The sequence below is a fragment of the Cebidichthys violaceus genome, unplaced genomic scaffold (genome assembly GCF_023349555.1).
Source record: "Cebidichthys violaceus isolate CVI_PGR_0920_01 unplaced genomic scaffold, fCebVio1.0.p SCAF_7, whole genome shotgun sequence".
Lineage (NCBI taxonomy): Eukaryota > Metazoa > Chordata > Actinopteri > Perciformes > Stichaeidae > Cebidichthys > Cebidichthys violaceus.
Genome location: NW_027176927.1, coordinates 16,123,873 through 16,149,287, shown reverse-complemented (window position 1 = coordinate 16,149,287; position 25,415 = coordinate 16,123,873). Strand labels below are relative to the sequence as shown.

Genomic DNA, 25,415 nt, shown 5'->3' with positions numbered 1-25,415 from the left:
GCGGTTTTACAGTTGGTGTATTTATTGAGTTACAGCAGACTTAAAGTAGAAAATGAAAAATGCAAGCGGTTTTCCATTCTAGCCAATCAAATGTACAGTATCCCAGATACTAGTCTGAACATGAAACTAAAGCAGCAGCAGACATTCAGCACACAGCCGCTGTTCAAACCAGGGTTCAGTGACTTTTTCTCTTTGCTGCACAAATATTGCAAGCGCTTGTAATTTGACCCATGAATCACATTATCCCTTTTAAAATCATTTCTTAAAAAAAAAAAAAAAAAAAGGGAGTTGGTAAAAATGAAAATCGTTTAAGTGCATGCAAGGAGGTCATGACAGCTTTGGCCGTTGTGATGAGATTCACGAACCACCATTTCAGGTGGTTCTGAAGCAGCTGTACAGAGATCAACTAAATCCAAACCCAGCTTTGAACAGAAGGACCTTCCTGAAGCCATGGAGGCGTGTTCACAGGAGCTTCAGCTAGTCCGTCGCGCCTGAAACACATTCTCCAAGATGTTGGATGTCGGCAGGTTCGGTCAAGAGGATTTGAAGTTTTCCAAACAAAGAAGTGATGAGCTGAAGTCATGGTCACCAGTTCTGAGACGGACTGCACATGTCGGATAAGAGAGCAGAAAAGGCAGCATGGTGCGCTCAGACACTCCGCTCTCTTCTTCTCTAGTGATCAATCGTTTGTGTGTTGTGTGTTCCGATGGCCCAGAACACGGTCACTCCTAGCTGCACCGCCGACTGATTTCCACCTTTTGTCAGCGGAATTCTACGAGTGAATCAAGGTGACGCTGCAGGAGAAAAGGGAGAAGTTGCAGCGTGTACATATCTATCACTACCACAGGGATATACACAAGTGCTATCAAAGACTACTCATGAGTAGTGCACAGGTAGGGGCTTCAAAAAATAGGACTAATTTTCAGCGAATAACACTATAGTACAATTTGATCTTAAAACAATTTAAAAACAAAACAACATTCCAGGTTTGGGGCACCAGTTATGACTTGTTCTTTCTTTTTTTTTTTCTCTTCAATGTAACAAAACATGCCCTTTCAGTAAAACTGTACAAACTTTGTTTTTGTTATACAGAAAAATATTTACAAGGGTGCTTTTTTTAATAAAAAGAAAGAGATAAGTAGTAAGAACAATGCATCAAGTCCAGCTTTGGCACTCCTCTTAACGTCAGCGCCACAGTTCAGTCGGCGGAACTACAGAGTCCCCCGGCGCTTTGTGATGACATCACAGACGGTTACATTACTGGTTCCACATTCAGTCATCTCGAGTCGGTGCACGGTGCGCTGAGACGGGGCAGTCAAAGATTTACTCGACCTGGAACAGAATCAGACAGACGGTCAAATGAAGACGTGGGCAGTTCAAACAAACGCAGAAGTACTCGACGGCTAAATGACGGTTTTGCATATGAACTGAAAACAAAACTTTATTGGGTATAAAAAGGTGCAAATTATTATTAAAAGTACTAGAAATATAACACCATTTGCACTTCCTGTGACAATAACACTGTGTGTCGACAAAGATGATGCTAATGATGGTGTGGGTCCAAATATCATCCTGCCATCCCAGCATGCCATCTTCTTTGGAGGGCCAATCAGAGGTAATTGCCCCCTAATAGCTTCCTGGGTAGCCAGAGCCTGCAGCTGTGGCGTCTTAAAGGAACAGCTCACCATTTATTTATCTTTGTACTTAAGCCAAGTCACACAAACTAAATGCACGGATCGATACGTTTTATAATAATGGGTCAAATGTGTTGCTCCGGTTCTGATGCTTTCCCCAGTTTCTCAAAACTCCCCATACCAATCACACACACCAGTGTTCTTTAGAAGCAGCTTTCAACCTACCATCAACCAGTGACCCGTCCAGGCTGCTCCAAGGAGAGAACTTCACCGTCTGCAGCCAGCCTCTGTCTTTCCACTCCTGCTTCAGCCTCCTCTCCCACTGCCACAGTCACCTGTACCCACCTGGCAATGAACCAGACGCAGAGTTTAAACACAAACGGACTCCTTCTCGCAACTAAAAACAAGAATCAAAGACAGATGTTCATGCGTTGAATGTTCTGTGAAATGCCATAAACCACACATACATCGTCTAGTTTATGAAACGGGTAAGAAATGCAAAGACCGGAGTGATTCAGCATCCACAACTCGTGACGCCCATACGGTGCTGTATTTTTAGACTTATCACAAAATAAATCTTAAAATAACTCCTCAGATATTCCTTTAAAATTGGCAGTGAGCTGATCTTTTTTTGTCTGTATAACATCTCGCACTAGAGAATAAATATAGGATGAAAGATCCGTTTCCCTCTCTCCACCCACCTCCCTTTGTCAGCAGCGCTGGAGCTGGTTTGGTCCGGTCTGGTCCGGCTCAGGTCTGTCACACTGTGGGCTAATCTGCCGGTCAACCACTGGACTTTGTCTTGGTCGGACAGCTTGGAGTTCTCTGTAGCTGCTGCTGTGTTCTCACCAGCCTCCACTGCATCAGAGACGAGACAGCACAGAGTCAAACAAGGCCATCAAACATTAAATAAGGGAATAGAAAATGTCCTCTTCCAAATCTCACCTTTCACAGCCTTGACTTCCAAGGAAACACTCTGGGTTTTCTCAGAACTCTGGCCGTTCTGTTCCTGGCCCGCTCTCTGCTGCTCTACAAGGTTTTCTTTCTGGAAACTTTCCATCCAGTCCAGAGTTTCCCCGTTCTTCAGTGCCGAGCGGTGGTCCTTGAACCAGCGGACAATGTCGGTGCGTCCGAGGCTCGTTTGCACCTCCAGCTGGCTGTACTCCTCGGGAGATGGCCACCGAGTCTGACAGAACATCTGTCGAGGCAGACATTTTACACCATAAAAACAGAAATGGATAAATCACCGTTTGTGTGCCTGAAGTGGAAGACCCTGAGATGTCACGGTCACGAGCGCCGGACAAATGGACCAACGGAGAGTACGGACAAACAGACGGGCGACCTGGAAACGTAAAGCCTCCGGAGGACACAAAAAAATGAAATGCTTTATTGGACCTGTGTAATAAACAAACTGTAAATTCATAAATCAGCTATTGGTGAAGGACAGGAAAAAGGTAGCTTGAGCGTTGCCAGGCTTTTAATCAGCCAGCCCAAGTTAAAATAATGTACCCACTGGCAGCCTGTGCAAAGAGTTACAGAGCATAAAACAAGCACCGCTGCCGTTCAAGACATCTCGTGGATAAATGTTCGATACTTCAGTTTTATAGACACACCGCGTCACTTTAGTTTGTCTGATCTGACCGCATCTAACTTTAAATAATACAGTATCAGTAAATCTCATCATGTAGTGTCAATCACACGCAAGTAACTTGAGAACTCACTTCAGATTGCATTTAGAAATGTGCCTTCTCATCAATTAATCGCAGCCACCATGAGCAGCCCACCTCGTCCCAACTTGTGCCATACTCTGATATATATATATTGTCATCTGATGTTTTCGTCAGCCTCTCTTACCTCTCGGAGCAGACCGAGGGAGCTGCTGGTGATGGGAGCCGGGCTGGTGGAGGCCGACAGGATGGGAGGATGAGGAGAAGAGGAGGAGGACGAAGTGAGGATGGGAGGGGATGCAGAGGAGGAGAGGGTCGGCGGGTGAGGGGAGGAGGCTGCGAGCACAGGAGGGGAGGAGGAGGAGGAGGAGGATGAGGATGAGGAGGAGGAAGAGGAGAGGACAGGTGGATGAGGAGAGGAGCGTAACGGTTTCCCGCCCTGCTCTCGATGTGAAGTCCCGTTCAGCAGCGCTCCGGGCCAGTCTGCTCGGTCCTCTGTGCTCTTTGAAGACATGGTGAGTAAAGCCTTCTCCATGTTGTCCCTCAGCGCCCGGCGTTCTGAAAACCAGCAGTCCACCTCAGTCTTAGACAGCCGGGTCTCCTGGGCCAGCTGGTCTGCAGCGGGACAGAGTTCAGTGAATCAGATGAGCTGCGTTACCTCCAGGTCCAGTGTCTCTCTGAGGGACTTCAAAATGGGCTCATTAAAAACACTTCTGCTATTCCTGTCTGCAGGAACCCACCAGAGACTGCAGCTCCTTTGGGGTGAAAGGAATTGAGTCACGTGTTGAGAACTAGTATAAAGAGTGAGGGCATTAGACCAACTGACTCGCACCAGCTTTTATCTCGCTCTGTCAGCAAGTTTCAGTCTGTAAAAGTTCAGCAATAACTTTCTCAGGAACTAAGATAATAACTAAGACAAGTTAATCCGTCAACGGATCATAAAAACAGTTATGACTGGCATAATTCATCATCTAGCAGCCTGCAGGACGGCGGTCTTGTGTTTCTGTAGGCGTGTACAATGTGCTCACATCAGATCTGAGGACTACGGCTTCACAACCAGGAAATGACTTTTACAGAAAAGCATTCAGTACAGGGTCGTGGTTTTTGCCACATTCAGTAATTTAGTTTCAACTGCTGAACACAAGACGTCTTCTACTTCTTCACTGTAAAGTAAGTGAAGTCAAAACCCCCTCCTGAGTAGAGGGGGGTGTTAATGCGTTCCCCCTCCTCCATCCTTCCTGCGATTATAATAATCTGCCGGTGAGAGCGTTGGTGGAAGGCTTTACCTAGCTCCGCCTCTGTCGGTGTGCCGCTTCTCTGAAAACTCTCCTCCAGCGCCTTCAGCTGCTCCGATGACTTCCCCTTCACCCTCTCCAGCAGCGGAAACTGGTTGGGAACCGCTTTCTTTATGACGGCGTCTTTAAGTGCCGGGGTCACCTCCGCTTTCACCAGCACCGGAGGTGGAGGGATACCTTCAAGAGAGACACACAGAGAGACATGGTGCTTTTTATTTTTAGGACAACACAGGGAATTGATACTACTAAACGACAGTGCTTAAACAAAACAACAACATCAACGTAGGGCTTGGCTGTACGGCCTAAAATATGCATATATATCGGCATCATTTTGAAGCACGGACAGTTACAGTATATCACTGTAAATGTTTTTCCAAAAAAAAGGTCAACATTAAGCATTAAACCTGAAACTGTCGAGCAACGTTATGGCATAATGTCAACCGTCCCGATGTCGATGTAAACCATCAATCTTCTAAATGTTATCTTTTTACTTTATTGTCATATATATAACGGTTATTTGCAGAAAAAAAAACCGCAATTCAAATGATTTGGAAATAAATGATTGTATCTTTATTTAACAGCTACAGTCGGAAACATTGACTGTATAGCCGTTTCACATTCAGGTAAACTAGTGAAAATATTCTAAATATAGCGTCAATTTGAGCTGAAATTGATTATTTTAGGTCGGCATTCAGTTTAGGTGGCCAAAAAAAAAATACGTTTTGCTGAGCGTCCACAGCAGTGCGTTGCGTTGCTGCTGAGCCTGTACTCACGTCTGCTCCTCCACACAGACCACCGTCTATCAGAACCCCCTGAGGGTTGGCTGTTTAGCTCCACGCTATCGGCAGACAAGTAGGTCACTGCGATTACACTGAGCAGCAAGCATGGGTACTACAACACAACAGCTGTCTGATTAAGTCGGTTGTTTCAAACGATGAAGGGGTTCCTGATCGGCGTATTTTGGAAACGCAGTTGTGACTTTATGTTTTCTTCTCTCATTGACACATGTGGTGTGTGTGTGTGTGTGTGTGTGTGTGTAACTTCCTGCTGATATGAAACTATCATGCAGCGATGGCACCTGTGTGTGTAAACGTAACCGCCAACAAGTATTAGCCCAAAGCACAGTACCTTCCACCCCTACATCAACGGGTGACTGCGATTCAGCACAAGTCTGCTTTCTCAGTATATTGTTTTAATAACAGCAATTAAAAAACTAAATGAGCTGTTTTATCACGTCCGATGTGTGGCCCTGATCACACCACATACCTTTCAGATTCAGCAGCCTCTGTTCACTGAACCACTTCTTTATCTCTCCTCTGGACAGCCCGGTGGTCTCTATCAGCCTGTAGATCTATCACATGACACGATGCAACACAAAATGAGACAACAGGCGAGGGTCTTTATCAGTGATAGTGGTGTGTGTTTAAAAGAAAGAAGAAGACAGCAGTTTAAAGCAGCTACAAAAAACCCTCGAATATATAAATGTATAAGTATATATACACACGGCCTTCTAAAACACGGCACAAATAACGTCATTTCACTCACTTATTCTTACCTCATCTTCCTCGGGGAAAGGACACTGTGTGTAGCTGGACCTCAGCACCGATAGCTGCTCCGCCGTTTTGTTGTGGTCAACTGTGAAACTCAGCACTTTGGGCGACGCCAGCTTGGACGTGACCATGGGCGCCGAGATGGTTTGGATGATGGACGGTCGTTTACTCTCCGTGGAGATCACGGGGGAGGCCAGGGGTCGTTTGAGCGACTGCGCCACCTGAGAGGTAAAACACGGAGGAAACGGTCACCGCCTCCAATCACACGGCTTTGCCTTCGTACGAGTTAACATTTACGCCCCGAGGTTTCGTACCTGGTTAGCCACGGTGAGCGCCAGCGGCGCACAAGTGACGGTGGAGCCGTTGGCTACGGTGGTCAGCACCAGGCTGGTCTGTCCCAGGAGCTGACAGGGGAGCGACTGCAGGACAGAGGCTGCCGACTGCATGGCTTTGGAGGCTGCGGTGGAGGCGTACGAGTTGGACGACTGCGAGTTGAGCTGAGGAGTGACCACGGTGAAGGTCTGCGGCACAGAGGAGATTGTACCGTTGAACATTTTCTTCCTGGCTTCTTCCACCTGTCAAAGAAGGAAAGCAACTGTTATACTTCTAAAATCTCATCTGTAATGTACGGCTGCCATTCTAAATATCTGCCGTAATTAAAGCACAGAAATGATTCTTCTTCTTAACATCTTGACTACTTTCAATCAAAGCAGATAATCAAACTCAAAATGGATATTATCCTATCATTTTCTAATTCAGTTATTATAAATAAATCTAGTCTCTTTAGAAATACAGTTTCTATCACCATTATTAGTTTCGGTAAAACACACTAAACTTTACTTGAATCGAGCCTCAAACATCAGCACCGCTGTGACTCCTACCTCCTCAGGTGACCAGCTAATGCCCTGCTTGAGCCTCTGGGTGGTAAACCAGACTTTGATTTGCTCCTCTGGGTGCTTTGAGGCTGCGGTGAGCCAGGAGAGCTCAGCCTGTGTTGGGTAGGGGAACTTGTTGAAGGAAGAGATGAGCGTCAGGTTGTCGTCCAGCGAGGGGTTGTATTTGGTTGTGTTGAGGGGCACTGCGATCTTCGGCACCTGAAACGATATAGTGAGCAATGGCAACTGAATAGCCTTGGTTTCCACCAAAAGAAAGAAAAGATTTCCACAAGTACTGTGTTCAGTTCTTTAGTTCACAAACAAAACATACACCATGATGCATGTTAAAATCTGAAAAGCTTCATTTAAGGGGTCTTTAATTCCCTGATGATGTCCAAGGCACACCTTAAAAAGAACCATGAAATACGGAGCCAAATATGTGGAACATTAGAGAACCCTCCTCCGCTGGGTGGCCTACCTGAGTGTAGTTTACAGGCCGCTGTAGGGAAGGCATGATGTGAGAAAGGCCTTCTGCTTTGAGCAGAGTCGACTCGGGGATGATGACCGTTCCGTTCACGTTGAAAGCTGTAATTGGTTTCTTGGCCAAATCTGTCCGTTTACTATCCGACGACATTACTTTTGGTTTATTGATCTTCACCGTGGTGGGTTTGCTGAGCGGCAGAGCGCCCAGTTCGTCCCCTTTGCCGCAAACGGCGCCGGGCGTGTTGTAAATGAACGCGCTGTTACTGCACCCCTCTATCGTCTGTTCCAAGATCGTCTGATTGTTCATTTTGATGCGCTTGAATTTAAAGTTGCTCTCCCCTGGGTGACACCTCTCGTTGTGTTCCGTCAGCGTGTCGAACTTCTTCGTGTTGAAGTTGCAGACTGCGCACAGGTACAGCGGGTTGAGGATGACGTTGGGGTGGTTGGCGTCGACGTGTTCTTTGAAAGTGTTGAGGTTCTGCGTGGAGAAGGGGCAGTATTTACACTCGTAGCCCCCCTGCTGCCTACGCGGAGGCTTGGAAGGGTCTGGCGGCTCCGTTGCTGGTTTGTCTGGACCCACTGGAGGGTCCGAGGCCTTGCCCCTCAGGTCTAATTCCGTCTCTGTCGAGGGATCCGCCTCCATAGGCCCCTCCTCGCTGTGGTTCTCCGTTTTCATCTGGAAGGAGAACGTTTTCAGATGAAAAAGGACACTTTACTAGAAGTGGCATTTACATCAAACACACCACATCAGAATATTGGTTGTGTTTGCATCATCGCATAGATACAGGAAAATGTATCCTAGTGAAGATAAAGATAATTACAAATGACAAATTAATACATTTCATAAAATCACAAGTGACACACTCCTAATTTTCCTCATAAGAACCTCTGGAACCATATTTACTGAGTTCATCCTGTTAAAGAAGCTGCTCTGACCAGACATATTGAAAGCGTACCTCCATGTCGTCCTCCGTGTCATCATCCAGCTCCACCATGGTCCGCTCTGGTCGGATCATCAGGGGCGTGGAGGCCTTCCGTCGGCTGGACATGGTGCCGGGTCCTGGGTTTGTCTGGGTGGACAGCTGCCCTCGCTCGGTGCCTGTGATCGGCCACAGATGATATCCAGACGGCTGAGGTGCCCAGGGTGCGGAACGCAGGACCGCTACTATCACGGAGCGGTCGGTGGATAAACGGCTCCGGGTACCGAAGAACAGCCAGGAGACCTGGCTTGTACTTGGACCAAGATTCAGGCCTGGGCTCTCTTGTATATTAGGAGGGGGTAGGGAGCGCGGGACAGTTTCTGGGATGGGAGCGAGCAGCCGATGAGTCTGAAGAACAGTTTTCCCTCAGGAGTGAGATTAGAGAGGAGGGCAGTGGAGGGTGAAGGTCTGGTAGAGACGGGACTGTTGTGTCAGCTCCAATGCTGGCTGACCTCCTGCAACTTCATGACAGGAAGCTACCTGGACAATGGGAAGAAGAGAAGAACCAGAGTATGAAAGCGGATCATTACTAACATTAGACAGAATTTGTATTTTGGCCTTCTTTAGTTTGAAGACCCTTATTCTACCGCCATTCTACCTTCATACGGTTTTTGCTGTAGTTGTCTGGCAGATGAAAATGATCAACGGCAAATTTGTCTTTGCTTTCTTTCAAATGTAGTCTATTATATACTAATTAAAATATGCAGATATCAGTTGCCATATTGGCCTGCTATGACTTAAGTACATTTAGGTACTCGTCTGGACTGACATGATCACTCAAGAAAAAGTCACAGAAATAAAAAAATGGAGCAAATGAAAATGTTTGAGACAACTGAGACATTGGATGATGCGTAAGGAAGAACAAAACATGAACCGTATGGCAGCAGGCACCATCCAAAAGAGCTAGTCGAGTCAACGGTCAGCTGACGGGCTAGATCGACTCAAAAGGAAGAAAAAAAAAAGGTCAAAAGGAAGCCGACAAAGAAACAGCAGAGCAGAGCAGATGGCCTACAGGTGGTCCACTGCCAGACCTGCACAACAATGGAGCTGAAAGGAAAAGCCAACGCCCTTAACAAGATTAACAAGAAACTAATTGCAGTGGGCTGAGGAGCAATCGCTAGACGCTGGAGGTCTGAAGAAGCAGTACGCTGCTTAATGAGTATTTGTGGTTTCATGCTGATGGAGGGAACAAACAGAGTGTGTGTGTGTGTGTGTGTGTGTGTAGAAATCCAGAGGACATGCAAAGCACAACTATACGTAAATCTAGAGGCAAAAAGGAATAAAAAGCAGTATTGTAAACGGTACCTCGTGTTTTTATGTCTCTCTCACACACACACACACACACACACACACACACACACACACACACACACACACACACGAATGATAGAACCTTAAGGAGGAAGCAGTCATGTGATGGAGAGACGATACACAAGTTGATAAAAAAGAAAGTAAATTGGCATCAACTTCAGAACTATACAGTGGTGTATTAATGCTTCTCAAATGTGGATGTATTGTGTTCGTGTTCTATGACACTACATTTGGTTTGTCAGACAAAACTAAATGGTATGAATACATCAACTTGGGCTCTGGCAACTTCACATTTGTCACTATTTTCTGATCTTTTGCTTTGCACGCTCGTCAGATTTCATGGATAAATTGCGAGATTAGTCGATAATGAAAGCCTCAGTTCACCGGCTCTTGTTACTTCTGTCTGCACTGGAAAATGTTCTGGAGCGCCACCTTGAGTATGTGTATCGATGTGCTGTTTCTTTCCGTCTCAAAACAGCTACGCATTTATTTTGCATAGATTAGAGTTCGGCTTACTACTCACTGATCAGTGAGCAAGTTGCTGTAGTAAATATTCTAATACATTAAAAACAAGCGGGGCAACAACATGAGCAACAATCTGGTTGACCAAATGAACTTTGGCCACTTCCAACACACACACACACACACACACACACACACACACACACACACACACACACACAGTGTTGGTCAGTGTTACTTGGCTGAGACTAGAAGCAGCTGTATTTTGCAGAATAAATATGAAAACAACTTCGCTCCACGGACCAGCTTGGACAAGTTTTACACAGGGATTTTCTAGTGTCTATTTATGTAAAAACATTTATCATCACACTTTGATAGCGTAGCCGCTATGCAAATATAAGCAGCTGACAGGTCTGCAGCTGTCAGGGAGACAAGTTGTCCTGAGAAATACTGACTAATCATAGATCAGATTGTGCTGCAGAGTGTGAGTAAAGTGAGAAACCAGAGACAAAGCCGCTTCAGATACATCTCTTAAAAAAGCCCAGAGCAGCTTTTTATTTGGGTTCTGCTGAAATGACAACTCCCTGAAGAAAGGCAGAGTGAGAGTGAGCAGAGGGAACTTTCCTAGGCTAATATTGTAATGAGCGGAGAGACGGAAGCTTATCTGGCTCAAACGTCTATTGATATTCTGGAGGCCTCGTGCAGAAGCTCCACGCTCATATTCACATGAGTAAAAATCAAATGAGTCGATGCGGCAGCGGTGCTCTCTCATCAAGACGTAATGAGGTTCTATAAAACCAAGTCGGCACAGAGTCCTCCACCAAATTAAAATCTCATGTATGCAACACTAACAGATGTGGTGCTAATGAGAAAAGATTGACAGAAGAAATAAGTTTCTTCTCCAGACGGATCATATTTAAGCCTGTATAGTTACACTGTAACAGGGTGGGGCTACAGTAAATATGCCAAAAGTGAGACTTCCGTCATCTTGGCTTGTTGGCGTTGTACCTTGTAGTCACGCCAAAGCGTCACGTCCACGGTTTGGGCCTCTCCGACAGCTTCGCATTAATCACACGGCGCCGTACCCTCCGAGGCTCGGAGGCTGTCACTCGCTAGCCGACTCATTGTCCCGAGACATCTCAACTACTCGCACAACCCACTGAGGCGTCATTAGAATGCAGCCTCATTGCCATGGTGTCGCTATAGCAACCGCGGACGTAGCGCTGTAGTCAAGTGGCTGCTACATCCGTGTCACTGACGGAGACTGTACGCACACACACACACACACACACACACACACACACACACTGCTGCTTTTAGAGATGGAGAGAAAAAAGAAGTGGTGCGGTGCATTTGGGAGATTTCTTTAACTTCACTCACTGAACGTCAAGGACAAGTCACAGAGTGAAGAAATAAACCCCGCCTTCTCGGTGTCACAAACTCTGGGAATGTGACAAAAAAGTGAGTCCACACAAGGTTGTACTTAAAACCAAAATATGAAGCCACGGCGGGGACTCAAATGAACAATGGAGTGTGCCGATCGGCAAAGTTAGCACTGAAGCACAGGCGTGGACGAGTGTCGAGTGTGCTGCGGAGGTGTTTGAAGGTGCAAATCAAGACGACAATCATGCAGAGTGGATGTCTGCTGTGGCGAGAGAGAGAGAGAGAGAGAGAGAGAGAGAGAGAGAGAGAGAGAGAGCGAGAGAGAGAGAGAGAGAGAGAGAGAGAGAGAGAGAACCAGCTTTTAGAGTCCGATAGGCCAGGAGAGCTAAATCAAGCTGAAGACCCTCCCCGATTTTCAGCCAACTGCCTGCTTCGGTTTGGCCAGGAGAGCCTCCAGGACTGTGTGTGTGTGTGTGTGTGTGTGTGTGTGTGTGTGTGTGTGTGTGTGTGTGTGTGTGGTGGGGGGGTGTCACAGTCAGGTACCAGGGAAGGTTACAAGCTTCCTGATAATCCTACTAACTCAGGTACTACTCAACACTGCAGCTTACTTATTCTGCCACTCATTATTTAAATCACCCCGTTGCAAGTCTGCCCAAAATCCAACATCTGGTAAGAAGGAGCCGGAGATGCTCCTGAAGCTCCACTTCATAGGACCTGCTGAACCTCTGCTGCATCACCGCTGACACAGCCGGAGCACTTCCTGAGGACCTGACAGTGAGCACAGCGGACGAGAGAAAGCTGGAGCTGTTTTACCTCCTACTGCTGTGTTGAACCCACACAAGTACAGGGAGAGAGGATTTCCATTTATGCAACATCTATGGCCGCGGTTACACTTGTCTTTCCAATGAGACTTTTGTGAACGTGACGCACGCACACTTCATTTTCCTATATATAACACAGCTTAATGTACTTGTTAACTCATGAAAGCTGCCAATGGCGCCTCAAAAATGTGCTACAAGTGACAGGATGATATCAAACACTGATTTGCATATTAACCCTCTGAAGCCCGAATACCTCTAAAATACAAAGTGATAAAATACACTGTTCATCACAGCCAGAAGCTCTACAAACAGACATTATCGTCAGATGTTCAAGTTTCCGACGAAAAAGCAACCAAATCGAAGCTTTACATTGTGATATTTCAAAAGCACTTCTTATTCCAAGAGTCTCCTTTTCAAATTTTGCCCAAAATAAATCAACTGCACTAACCAGAACCTGTAAAAAACAACAACATCAAATTCTGTGCTCCTTACTGCAACTGGGAAGCCATGATTGACTCGCTGAGACCAACAGTTACATGACAAAAACTGTGAAACTTATAGACTGCAGGCTGCTGAACACAGAATGTTGTAAATATGTAAATAATTGAATATCTAGAGCAAGTGGAGCCTTAAACATATCCTACATAATACTTGTAGGCACTTGATATATTTTTTCCCCCAGGTTCAAGTCTGACTCGTGGCCCTCAGAGGGTTAAATAAATGCCTGTCGAGTCGTTTAAAGAAGAAGTGCTCACAACATGACAGATTGTGAGCGTCGGCTGGCTCAGAAAAAGGCACATTATCTTACACAATATAAACACTAAGAGCTCCGCCGTTCGAGATGTTGCACTCGAATTAAACTCGTGTTGGCTGAGTCAGGCCGACTGTCTCAAACAAAGAGAAAAGCCTGTGCAAAGAGTGCTGAACAGTGAGGATGCTCTGGCTCTGAGATCCTCCTCCTCCTCCTCCTCCTCCTCCTCCTCCTCCTCCCCCCCCCTCTTTACTCTACCAGCAGAGGGGCCGCTCTCCTGCTGCCTTCACCGGCTACTCTGGAGCGCTGCATGCCATCAAGGAAAATATAATTGGTGTGTGAATGAAAGCCAAGAGCAATGAATTAGTCTAATCAACAGTTACAGTAACTGTCAATAAAAAAGTAGAATAACCTTACTGCCAGGCTCAATCTCATCAAAACAATAATCATTTGTTTGGTTGTAAGAAATGTGCTCAAACTGATGTTTCAGAATGCAATCTGAGCTTCTCACATCATTGCCTTCACTTTGTTTCCAGTACAAACAATAATTGCACTCAAACTCAGCGGCTTTCCTAAGCAGGGTCAAACCGTGTGTTCGTCAGTGCGTCTCACCTCGTCAGCCAGTGAGCGTCTGTGTGCAGAGCGAGCTCCGTGCAGGAGCCACAAACTCCCTACTGTCTGGATGCTCATTAAACTTGTATGAAGACCCAGCCTGGCAGCCCCCTCTCGCCTGCCCGTCTGTCTGCACGCACCCGTCGTCTGGCTGTCTGTCTGTCTGTCTGTCTGATTGGTGCATTGTATTAGTGGAGTCATTTTTCTGAAGGAGTTCCAAATACATTCATCAGCCCTGGCAGTCATGAGTTTAGTCTACACACTGGAGGGGGGGGAATCGATACGATCCCTTCGTACCAGATGATCTAATACAACAGAAATATCAGCGGCGCTATAGGAAGGAAGTCTGTCCAAAACGGCAGCAAGAAGAGAATGAGCAGATGAGTCACAGCAGCGCTCTCCACTCAGCTCCTATTTCTGTGCCTCATTGATGTAATCTCAACGTGTAGTAGGGGGGAGCAAATATGACTCAGGCTGTGTTCTCCGAAACTGGAAGGCAGTGTGGCCTTCAGCCGCAGATCTCCATTAAAACACATCGGTCTGAAGAGAACTAACCCCGGGCCAGCGCTCGCTGGCTAAACGTGTCATGACTGATGTTTACAGGGAGGCGATGTAATTGTTGGAGAACAACTTTTTTTCTTCTGGATCACTACAGCTGCTGCTGCTGCTCCCGCGGCTCAGAAGGTCCAGGAGAAAGGCTGCAGCTCTGTTTTCAGGGTGTATTTCAGGATGCAGTTTAGTAAGATCAGGGTTTTCACTACCATTATAATCAATTGTTTCACAGCACCCAAGCTGAACGAGACTCGCTGTGTTTTAGGTTTATTTACGGGTGTACCGCCTCTCTCCTTTGCTCTCTGTGTCAGTGATTCACCGACACACACACACACACACACACACACACACACACACACACACACACACACACACACACACACACACACACACACACACACACACCAGGTGGCTAGTTTGGATCACCATTTTGGGTCCGTTTGGTTTTTTTTACTTTTAGAGATTGCTGGTGATACAGCACTTCATCTTGTAGCCCAGCGGTCCCCAACCACCAGACCGCACAGAAAGAATAAATAACTTCTACTATTTCCATTTTATTTTGAAAAAATAAAATACCCTTCTCACTCATAGTTATAACATTATGACATAATTTATAACCCACAACTAACTCTCTTTAACAAAGTAAAACACCATAACACACAACAACTTGTGACACTTTGTAAAACTAATAACTGAACATGTACACCGCTGAACTGCATGCTGGGTATTGATATAGTTGCTAGCTTGTAGCATCATAACAATGTGAAAACAGCTTAGAGAGGCTCCGTCGCTACTGCATATTTAAGAAGAGAAAAGAGATTTAGGATAAAGAAAGTGTTTTTGAACAATCTGCCTCCTCTGATTCGAGCTCGTCAGTAGCTCCAGTAAACCGGCGGAGCTAACGGGTCAGATGTCGCTTGAAGAGGCACGAGCCCGAGGCACTGCATACGAGAGGAAAAGCAGGCGGTGGAGGTTCTACTGTGTTGCAGTTTGCACAATAACAATTGTTTGCACTTTAATGTTGAACTGCCAAAATTGACAAAAATACAGTGATACAGCGTGAAAACAATCCCGTGATACAGATCTCTGGTCACAGCGCCTCATACAGCTCCAGATCAAGAGAGACGGCGAGATCAGATCAGAGGCGAATCAGCGACGGCTCGGAGCTCGCCGGTCAAAAGACGCGAGCCGAGAGGCGTCAACCAGCAGGCTACATGTCCGACCTGTCGGCGAGCGACAGCCAACCAGAGCGCGAGGCTGTGATGAGGGCAGACTGAGGGGAGGGGTCTCCAAGTCAACCAAAACACCGACAGCTAAATTCAAAAGCACTTAAGTTTACAAAAAGGATTGAATCGTTTGTTGTATTGAACCTTTGTTGTGTCCTTGATACAGAAAAATAGTGAAATGTTGCGTTACATCAAATTCATTGATATTCATTAAAGCTGGAATATTTTCTAATGAAGACAAAATCTGCAGAATTCAGAAAAATTGAATTGGACTTCATAAGGCCCTCGCCATGCACTGCCTGAAATGTAGAGACACAGGCTGTAGGCGGTCATCTCTCTCTCTCTCTCTCTCTCTCTCTCTCTCTCACACACACACACACACACACACACACACACACACACACACACACACACACACACACACACACACACACACACACACACACACACACACACACACACACACACACACACACACACACACACACAAAAGGCTTATGGATGGCAACCTCTGCGCTTGAAGCCATGCATGAAGTACAGAGCAGCCAGTAGCACCAGGGCTCTGAAATAACGAGCACAACGAGAGAAGAAGGCGACATCAAAACCACCACACTTGACTGCAAACAGCCACATGACTTTGTTTGTAACATTAGCTAAAACTTTGAAGCTCCAACAATCACTCGTGTGTGTGTGTGTATGTGTGTGTGTGTGTGTGTATGTATATATATATATATATATATATATATATATATATATATATATATATATATATATATATATATATATATATATATATACACACACACACACGAGTAACTAAAACATATTGCAGAGAGAGTGCACACACTGCCTCTTTTTTGGCACTGGTGTATGGGATGAGTCTTCCCTCCTGACTGCTTGGTCCACGAGTCAGCCACTGCAGTGAGGAGGGCAGTGAGGAGGACAGTGTGTGTGTGTGTGTGTGTGTGGGTGAGGAGAAGCACCACCACCATTAGTACAGCGTGTCCCAGCAGGGGTGGAAGAGGCGGAATTTCGGACCGTCGCAGAATTGATTTGAATCTCATCACGCGGCTCCTCTAGACCAAAGCAGTGCTGCGCTGCATGTTCTGCATAGCAACAGAGCAGCAGCGCTACTTTTGCTGGGCTGGGATGAAGACTCAGTGTGAACAAATGATGAGGATGGTTGTTTTGTCACTTGAGCTCAACCTATAGTGGACTTCTGAGGCCGATAGCAATATCTAGTGGTAAAAAAAATGGTAGTATATATTGTAGGGTTATCATTTATTTTTACATACAGACATAAAAAAACATTTGAAAGAAGGATTGCTTGCATGAATGCCTTTAAGGATATTTCTTTTTTTTGCAGTTAAATAATCTCGTCAGGTCTCTCTAGAGATACAGTGTTTGTAAAGTACTTCAAACAGATTTTCTGTACTGCAACTTATTGCTCCTTAATGGCTGATGCTGATATATGTATCAGAGTGACAAAGCAGCTTTTACTAAATGCTCAATCTCAACAACATTTGGTCACATCTGCACATTTTTCTTTAAAATTGTGTATGTTGCAGATTTTCACTTTTTAAAGATCAGCACTTTTCTGACACCGTATTTGATTCAATCTACTAAAAGGTGCAGCGGGGAGGGACTACTTCTATAATATTAGGCAGCCCTCAGCTTCCGTGACAAGTTGCCAAACTTTCTCCGTGAAGAATATCCCAAAAAAAAATAACATCCCCGCTGTGACCTTATTCAATCTACGGACACAGTGGCCTATATGCAGCGTGATGGAAATACTGTCAAGCAGACTACACTGCAGTGGATCAAGAATCCAGTCTTCCGTTCATTCTGGTTCACGTAACATTGAACACAGACACCAGTCTCACGTTGCCAGACCTGTCTGTCTGTCTCTCTCAACACACACACACACACACACACACACACACACACACACACACACACACACACACACACACACACACACACAGCTATAAAAATATCCAAGTGTCACCCACTCTGCTGCTGATGGTTGTGTTACTATGGTAACGCTGTAACCAACAGAAACGGTACGTGTGTCCGGGGGCCAAAACCCAGCAAAGGTCAATCAGTGTCACGACAGCAGTGATGTTTAAAATCCAGCTCCGCTTCATGATGGCCAGGATCACCATATTGTACACACGAAAAACTAAATTCATTCATACATTCTTAGCATTTCAGAATGACATATTTAGAGTTAACACATCGTGTGTACGCCAGTGTGCAGACATGCGAAACATTACGTACCGCATCTTCTTCATCTGAATGCGTTTCCCCAATCTTACAGCCGCCGATATTCCAACCAGAGACTCTAAATAAGCCATTTTACATGGTTAGTAGTGAACATGCAAGTAAAGCTACGGTGACTTTGCCTGCACAACATCAGGGACTGATGTGGATCCAGCGCCGTGCTGTTATGGAACATGCACGGCTGTTTCGCATCAGTTTGTTTCTGCAGCCCCACATGAACTCACAGAGTGACCCCGTGACGAGGGGCCAACGCGTCAGCGAGCGTTCACTTGATCCCAGGGAGTGGGAATGAAAAGCAGATGGGGAACGGGACCGAGGTTTTATTACAGCAATCGGAACGACACAGGGGTCACCGCCCCTCTTCAACATTTTTATTTAGCTTCCATAATAATGGAACAACTCTACGCTCCTCTCTTTCACTCTCCCTAATGGCCACACTGACAACAGCACATTCTTCTCCCACAAAAGCATTAATGTCCACCATGACAACTTTTAAGAGCTTAAAACCATTAAAACGCTCTTGAATGTTTTTTTTTTTGTTTGGGCAAGGTCAAAGTGGAGTTTTCAGTTACCCTAAATGCACTGGGGTAATCTCTCGCCTCCAAATCAGGTCAACAATGACAATGGACATGGACTCAAGTTTTGCAGAAGCCCTACCAATAGCTACTACATTGTAATCACTGCAGATGCAATGTAAAATAAAGTTAAACACATCCTATTGTTGCGTGCGTTTTACAGCGCATGTCCTTTAAATGTGCGCGCATGCATGGGGGAGGGAGAGAAGGACGTATGTCACACATGAGAACGCTCGGAGACTTTGGATTTTGTTTGTTAGAGCCTCGGCGAGCGCTCACTGCGTCTGCGCTGCCAGACTTCCAACCCGTCAATCTCTGCCTTCCCTGCAGTGGGTGTGGCTTGTGAGCCGTCTCCAGCCTCTCCTCATTGGTCCCGTGCTGGGAGGGGGCGTGTCTGTGCTGTGCCAGCAGCTGACGTGGTGCAGTGCAGAAGGACTTTTAGTAAGCTCTCTCTCTCTCTCTCTCTCTCTCTCATTTTTAACCCTCATTCCCTTTTCCCCCCCAAAACTTGAAATTTCGTCACAGTCAGATGGGAGAAGGGGAACGGTCTACGTGACACACACACACACACACACACACACACACACACACACACACACACACACACACACACACACACACACACACAGAGAGAGAGAGAGATTTGCGCGCAAGGGTGCGAAACAAACTTTTTCCAACAGTGGTGATTATGTTCAGCATTTCACCAGAGCATCCGATTCAAACTTTCAAGTTCTAATAGACTGCAGTGGCGGAAAAAAAAAATAGAGAGAGAGAGAGATGAGGCCTCTGGTGATGCACACAGAGTACTTTGATACACGCTTACACATTCAGAACAAACAGCTGCACAGACTGCTTTGCACCCGTAGACAGATACTAATCAATGCAGCGATGAAGTCTTTAATAAAAATACGCCTCTTATGAAATGACCGACTGCAGATCCCCATGGTGGGGTCTGGTGCACCTGCTCTCAGACACAAACACCTTGCAGTCTCTCACTCCTGGGCTGTCTCTTGCTTCTCATTCACACCGCCTGACATTCCGTCTCTTCTTTCTTTTTCTTTGAGACACCTCTAGTTCGGTTGGGTTTTCCGACATGTTGGAGCGCCACACACGTACCTAAAATTCTATATATTCTGCTGCAATTTTCCGAGCGACACCATCTTTAGTAGAATACCAGAAAAAGGGGGATCGCCTAGAGCATTGTGACCTTTTGTGTGCTTAACCTGGAAATGTTGCTGCGTTGGTTTCCAGGAATCCAACTAGGCCCTGAGCTCACAAATAGCTGCCTTGTGCAGCAAAATCTGACATGACACCAACCAGGACAATTGCTTTTACAGGTTATGGTACAAGTGGGCCTTTAGCCTCTCTCTCTCTCTCTCTCTCTCTCTCTCTCTCTGTAACTCAGTTGCCTGTTTCTCTGCATCGCCCCGTCTCCCTCAGACGTCACACGCACTCTCTCACACAGCGTTGCTGTCATGCTCCCTCTCCTTCTGTCCCTATGTAACCCTTCAGCTCTGCCTCTCTAATTGCATCCTTCCATCCGTCACGCTCTCTTCTCTCAGCCCCACCTCCAGGTGATGAGCTCATCTCTGTGGTTGCCTTAGTCACCTAACAACACGTCTGAGAAGCCGGTGGCGGCACGGCGGGGAGAGAGAGAGAGAGAGAGAGAGAGAGAGAGCGAGAGAGAGAGAGGACCTGAACTGAAAACACTGGAACAGAGCGCGGCGTAGATGTCGGTGATGTCATCACAGAGCCCAGCTGAGCCCGACAGGCCATGATGACAACAACCTCCATCCTCCAACCCACGATGACTCATTCCAGCGTCTCACAAAGAGACCGGACAGCCGTTATACAGCTCGGGATCGGATGTGGACATGTGATGTGAGAGGTCAGGAAATGCTGGATGTTCCTGATGAATGTGGGGGAAAAAAATAAAACTAGTTGAACCCCACCATAGGTCTGCTGTTAAAAAAAATAGCAGCCACACATCATGAAATAAATAGGTCTGTGCAAAAGACAAATGCAAAAATATAGGGCCGAGACATTTCGTCTCCCGTGCAGCATACGGTACAGTACTGCAGTCAGCAAAGCCTAAACAAGTAGTGAGTAATTGAAGTACAAAATTCAAAAAAAGGAAAATGGAGATCATGGTTCACTCCTATAAAATCAACCCCGCGTGGCTCGACATTTATCACTTGCCTGGGGCTGGTGTTCAAGCAAGTGCACTGCCTCATGCAGTTGTCTGATTGGGTAAAGGAAAAATAAATGTGATCTTTATTAGGGAAGTCGACTCCTAAAGATATTCACTAAAATATGCGATCTGAAGATTGGCAATAATGTTTTCTAGTCGCCAATCCCTGATAACGCCACACTGTGAACAACAAATCTGTGTTGAAATGAGCTGGAGTGCTAGTTAACGTTAGCCGTTAGCAGTCGGTGGGAAGCACAGTCTTGCTTGGCGAAGAATAACGGCGCTAACAGCTAACGTTAGCCGAGATTGCATTTAGTTATATTATGATGCGTTCGAGGACTATTTAGTAAAACTGAGTATTGGGGGGGGGGGAATAGATTATAACACATGAGGTATTCAAATGTAATCTAGTACATTTATTTTTTGAAAAGAAACTTGAATAATCTAGTTGTTTGAAGATTTTTTTTTCACAGCACGTACAAAAGATATTAGAGGATTATGACTCGTTTAATTTCCTAACACTAACTCTTTGCAGCTTATATTACGTCATTTAAACTATGAATGACATAAACAATCGTTAGCATAGCTATACTAATGCTATGCTGCGTAGTCTAGCTATGTAGCTGTCGATCAGCAATGGACTGCTAACGCTAGATAGAAAGTAATAATTGGAATCCCTCAGTTGATCGTCATATTAATATTTCTGTCACTTCAAACAGGAATCTGTGGGCATTCAGAGCCGAGCAGCAGCTTGTCCTTTCAGTCTCTGAAACTAAAACATTGGCTCACGCAACGTTAGCTCAGCAGCTAAAGGGGGGGGGGGCTGAGAGCTGGATCAGGATCAACTCAGACGTCATCTGATATCTTCAGCTTTAATCGTCAGATCTCACCTACCAGCAGTTCGTCATGGTTACCAAAAATGGAAAACTACATAATCATCACTCATATAATGACACATAAGCACGATTGACTAGCACAATGACAATGATTATCAATGTGAACTGCAGAAAATTGGTCTCGTTTTGTAGACACAGACGAACTTCGTATTTGGCTGTAAGTAAATACTGATTTTTGTCAGTTGTAGTTGAGCTCCCGGCTCAAACACTGGACAGCTAGAACTTCAGCAGCGCACACACACACACACACACACACACACACACACACACACACACACACACACACACACACACACACACACACACACACACACACACACACACACACACACACACACACACACACACACACACACACACACACACACAGAGTTTCTCACACATCACTGGAACAGGACTGCCTGCCACCTGCCCAGTTAAATCTACCGAAAACAAACATAGCGTCTCATTGTTTTACTGTCAATCTCCCGCCTCAGGTTAGTTCCAGTTAGCAGTCACAAACAGCCTCTGATAACGTCAATGGCTCTTGTGATTGACACATGCAACATCTAGCGCCGGTTGAGACGACTGTCAGGAATCAGATCTCACACATCATTTTGTAGGAATGATATTTGACTGTAGTGCTCTTTCCTCGCCGTCAGCCCACACCGATGGTTTCTATTTAAATGAATCTGACCGACTGAGTCTTGTTCATTTTCCACCGTCTGACTACAGTGAATGAATAAGCGCCTCTAGGAACAAATACAGCGGATCGCCTCACAGCTGGATGTTTTGGCTGTGACATTCTAAGAAGTCACGGTACATTGAGAAACCCCCGCATGGTTGAGCAAAGTGGGAAAAAAAAATAGGCGATTCAATGACAGTAATTTATCGCTCGTGCCACTTCTTCCAAAATAATAGCTGCCAAATTCCTTACTGCAAACAAACCAAATGATTTTAGGCTTTTGAGAAAATCTCTCCTGACTGAAATGTGCTGCTGTCACAGTGCAGTGATGATGGGACAATCACTGATGTTATGGACAACAAGGTAGTGTGGGGACATCTGTGCATTTCTCTAATCCCTTGAGCAATACTGAGAATAACAATTTCCCAATTTAAAAAAAAACAAAAAACAAAGCCTTAATCTTGCATCTGTCAAACTGTAAAAATAATTCAGTAATGTCCTATATACCCAACAATAGGGATTTTAAATCATTATTCTCTATATTGTAGTACTCTGACCTGGTAACAGTCAACTTGTTTGGGGCAAATAAACAAAAAGTTGTATTTTATTTAGGTGGATTAATTGAGTATATTCATTTTGTATACACCTGTTTATGGCTGTATTCCCCACATTGTTCTACCAAGAAAAAAAAAAAAGCACGTCTACACAATACGCTAAGTAACCGTGTGTGATCTGAAATATGACGGGTTGCTTTCATCAACAGAAGCCGTTTGATTGTTCAGCCACCAATAAAAAAAAATAAAAAAACGGGCCGCTTGTCATTCTACATTATATGAAATGATCTGTGAGTTGACAGATCACACGTGGAAGCCATGTGAAGAACAAACATGAGCCACATGTCTGCTCGCATGGAAAGAGCAAGAGTGCATGGCTTAGCGAGCGAAGCCAAGGTTATACCCAGAGGAATTGCCGGTAACGGGTATGACAGGTGGGGGGGGGGGTGTTAACTGCGCTGTGATCAAAAACACTTACATCTTTTCCGGATTGGGCTCCGTTGGGCTGTTGATCAAGGAATGTTTAGAAATGCAACATAGTAGGTCGTCCCAGTATGGGGGGGTGGGGGGGGATGCCGTCTAATGAAGATGCTTCATCAGACACACGGTGACAACGTGAACAGTCTGGGTGACAGCTTTACTTAGAAAAGCAGCATCCAGAACAGACACCAAGTTCTTTTCCATTAACTTGCCCACCTGTAGGGACCGAGTGTGTCGACCTGTCAAGAGGTCTGACGCTGTACGCTGCTGAACAGGTGCACTGAATTACAGCACAGTAAATCTGTGTCATGGACTGTTTATCACAACCGGCAATATGTAAGATATGAAACGCCACTTTAATCTCCACCTACGTGCCGTCAGAGGATGTATAGTATCCTTTCTGTGGGAGCCGGAGCGCCTCTGTTCTTGTAGCGGTCGTAGTCACGCGTTACCGTTTCCTCACTTATCAACGGATTTTTGCATCGTCACCAATACTTGCAGGGACGTCGTTTGGGACAGACTCAAATCAAAACCATTATTATGTCCATAGTATGCAATACAGAACTGAAAAACAGTGAAATGTGTAATAACATTCACAGATAAAAATGTATTTAATGTGGATGGCTGTAGTCATGCCCAGGACACTTGATATGGACCGTGTCAGCACCCCTACCAATCCTTCAGGCAGCCAGGAGCTGACGGTCTCTTGACGGTGTTTAATTCTACTGTGGGCGTCTGCCAAAATGATGTCAAATCTCCAAAAAGCAATAAGACAACTTAGGTGGGGCTCGAATAGAATGCACTCGGGTCTGATGGAGACTCGCAGCCCCCAACAGAATAGAAAGTTTGTGAGTTTACTGTGACTTTGAAGAAACTTTACGGCGCTATCCCCCCAATAATAAACCTCAATGACACAGTAGTGCATGTGAAATGTACTGTTGCGTGACACAGTGATGGAAGAAACCAGAAGACAGGGTGAGGGATGATATACGCTGGCCTACAAAAAGGCGAGCAGACTTTCCCTGTTTAAAGTATGTCACGACTGAGTGTAAAATGCTGGCATGGGATAGGCTTGATCCTCTATAAATACACATATATATGTATGTTTGTGTTCATGAATCTTAAACGGTGCAGGACAACATGTAGGATGCATAACAATGCAATAAATCAAACTACCACTTTGTGTTATTCTGGATAAAAACAGCCGTTTATACAGCGGTAACGCGCCTGCTGCACCGGCAGGATACAAGTCCGCGCCTAATGCTACTGCGTGTCTATCCGTCTGCATGCAGTAAAAGCCGTGGTCTCGGAGGGGAGGAGGCATCACCAGGGGTAACGTTACGCCTACATCACAGAGTCGCACAAATCAAAGTCTATAAACAACGTCGGACTCCCAAAAGTTGCGACCCGAACCTCAGTACCGCCGAATGCGAGCGGGCTACACCGGCGGCGGTACGGAGTTTAAACGGCCGTTTCCACCGGCCAACCCGAGGTGTGACAGTGGGGCGCAGGAAAAACCCACTCTCCCCAAATGTTCCCCCCTTCTCGCCATCGACGTAACAACATGTCGGCAAAGGACGGCCATGTTTTGCTGGTTATGTCGACACGGGGAGGAGGAAAAGTAGACACGATGTTTCTCCGCTCTGCCGTCTCCCACCACGGCCTCGACGTATCAAAGTGAAACTTAAACACCGGGGGGAGAAAACGTCCAATTAACAACTTGGCGGACACATTGTCTCCGCACGCAGGTGTAAACGGCAGAGCCAGGCAAAGTTCACGCGGCTAGACAAGTTAAAATATTTATACAGAGGCGTGCGGGTGTTTGGGAGACACGCAGAGGCAGCGCGAGACGAGAGAGGGGCACAAAAAAAACAACTACATGCAGTTTTAACTTGAGGGACTTTTAAGGGTGGGTGGGGGGGGGGGGCGTTAGAAAAACAAGAGCAAGAGTTGATCCATTTCTTACCTGCCCACCGTTTTGGCGCGATGCTCAGGTGGCGCGGTACAATCCCAAAGCGACTACGAAAACAACAAAAATGAGACGGACCGGTGTTAAACACTCTCGCGGCGGTCCGGTAGCCGAGCAGACAACAGGCGACAGGAAAGAGAACATTGGCGATCACAAGGAGGATCTACGCCAAAAGCCACATGATCGCCGACGTCAGAGTAC

General features: G+C 45.8%; 1 protein-coding gene across 1 annotated transcript; it reads right to left on the bottom strand.

Moving 5' to 3' along the window:
• On the bottom strand, nucleotides 1–25,415 carry LOC137890843 (zinc fingers and homeoboxes protein 2-like). The gene is made up of 13 exons (XM_068735108.1): nucleotides 25,212–25,415; nucleotides 8,461–8,964; nucleotides 7,500–8,180; nucleotides 7,028–7,240; nucleotides 6,461–6,721; nucleotides 6,152–6,367; nucleotides 5,863–5,947; nucleotides 4,588–4,773; nucleotides 3,489–3,916; nucleotides 2,580–2,832; nucleotides 2,336–2,492; nucleotides 1,860–1,979; nucleotides 1–1,332 (listed from the first exon to the last, which is right to left on the bottom strand). Exons 2-12 carry the CDS (start codon nucleotides 8,551–8,553, stop codon nucleotides 1,862–1,864), a joined length of 2,691 nt encoding a protein of 896 aa, XP_068591209.1. The 5' UTR covers nucleotides 8,554–8,964; nucleotides 25,212–25,415; the 3' UTR covers nucleotides 1–1,332; nucleotides 1,860–1,861.

Bases quoted from the DNA above. Each gene is read 5' to 3' on its own strand.
- LOC137890843 (XM_068735108.1), bottom strand. From the start codon at position 8,553: ATGTCCAGCCGACGGAAGGCCTCCACGCCCCTGATGATCCGACCAGAG. The intron at 8,181-8,460 runs GTACGCTTTCAA...TTCTCCTTCCAG, and splicing joins ACACGGAGGACGACATGGAG to ATGAAAACGGAGAACCACAG. The intron at 3,917-4,587 runs GTAAAGCCTTCC...GTCCCGCTGCAG, and splicing joins ACCGACAGAGGCGGAGCTAG to ACCAGCTGGCCCAGGAGACC.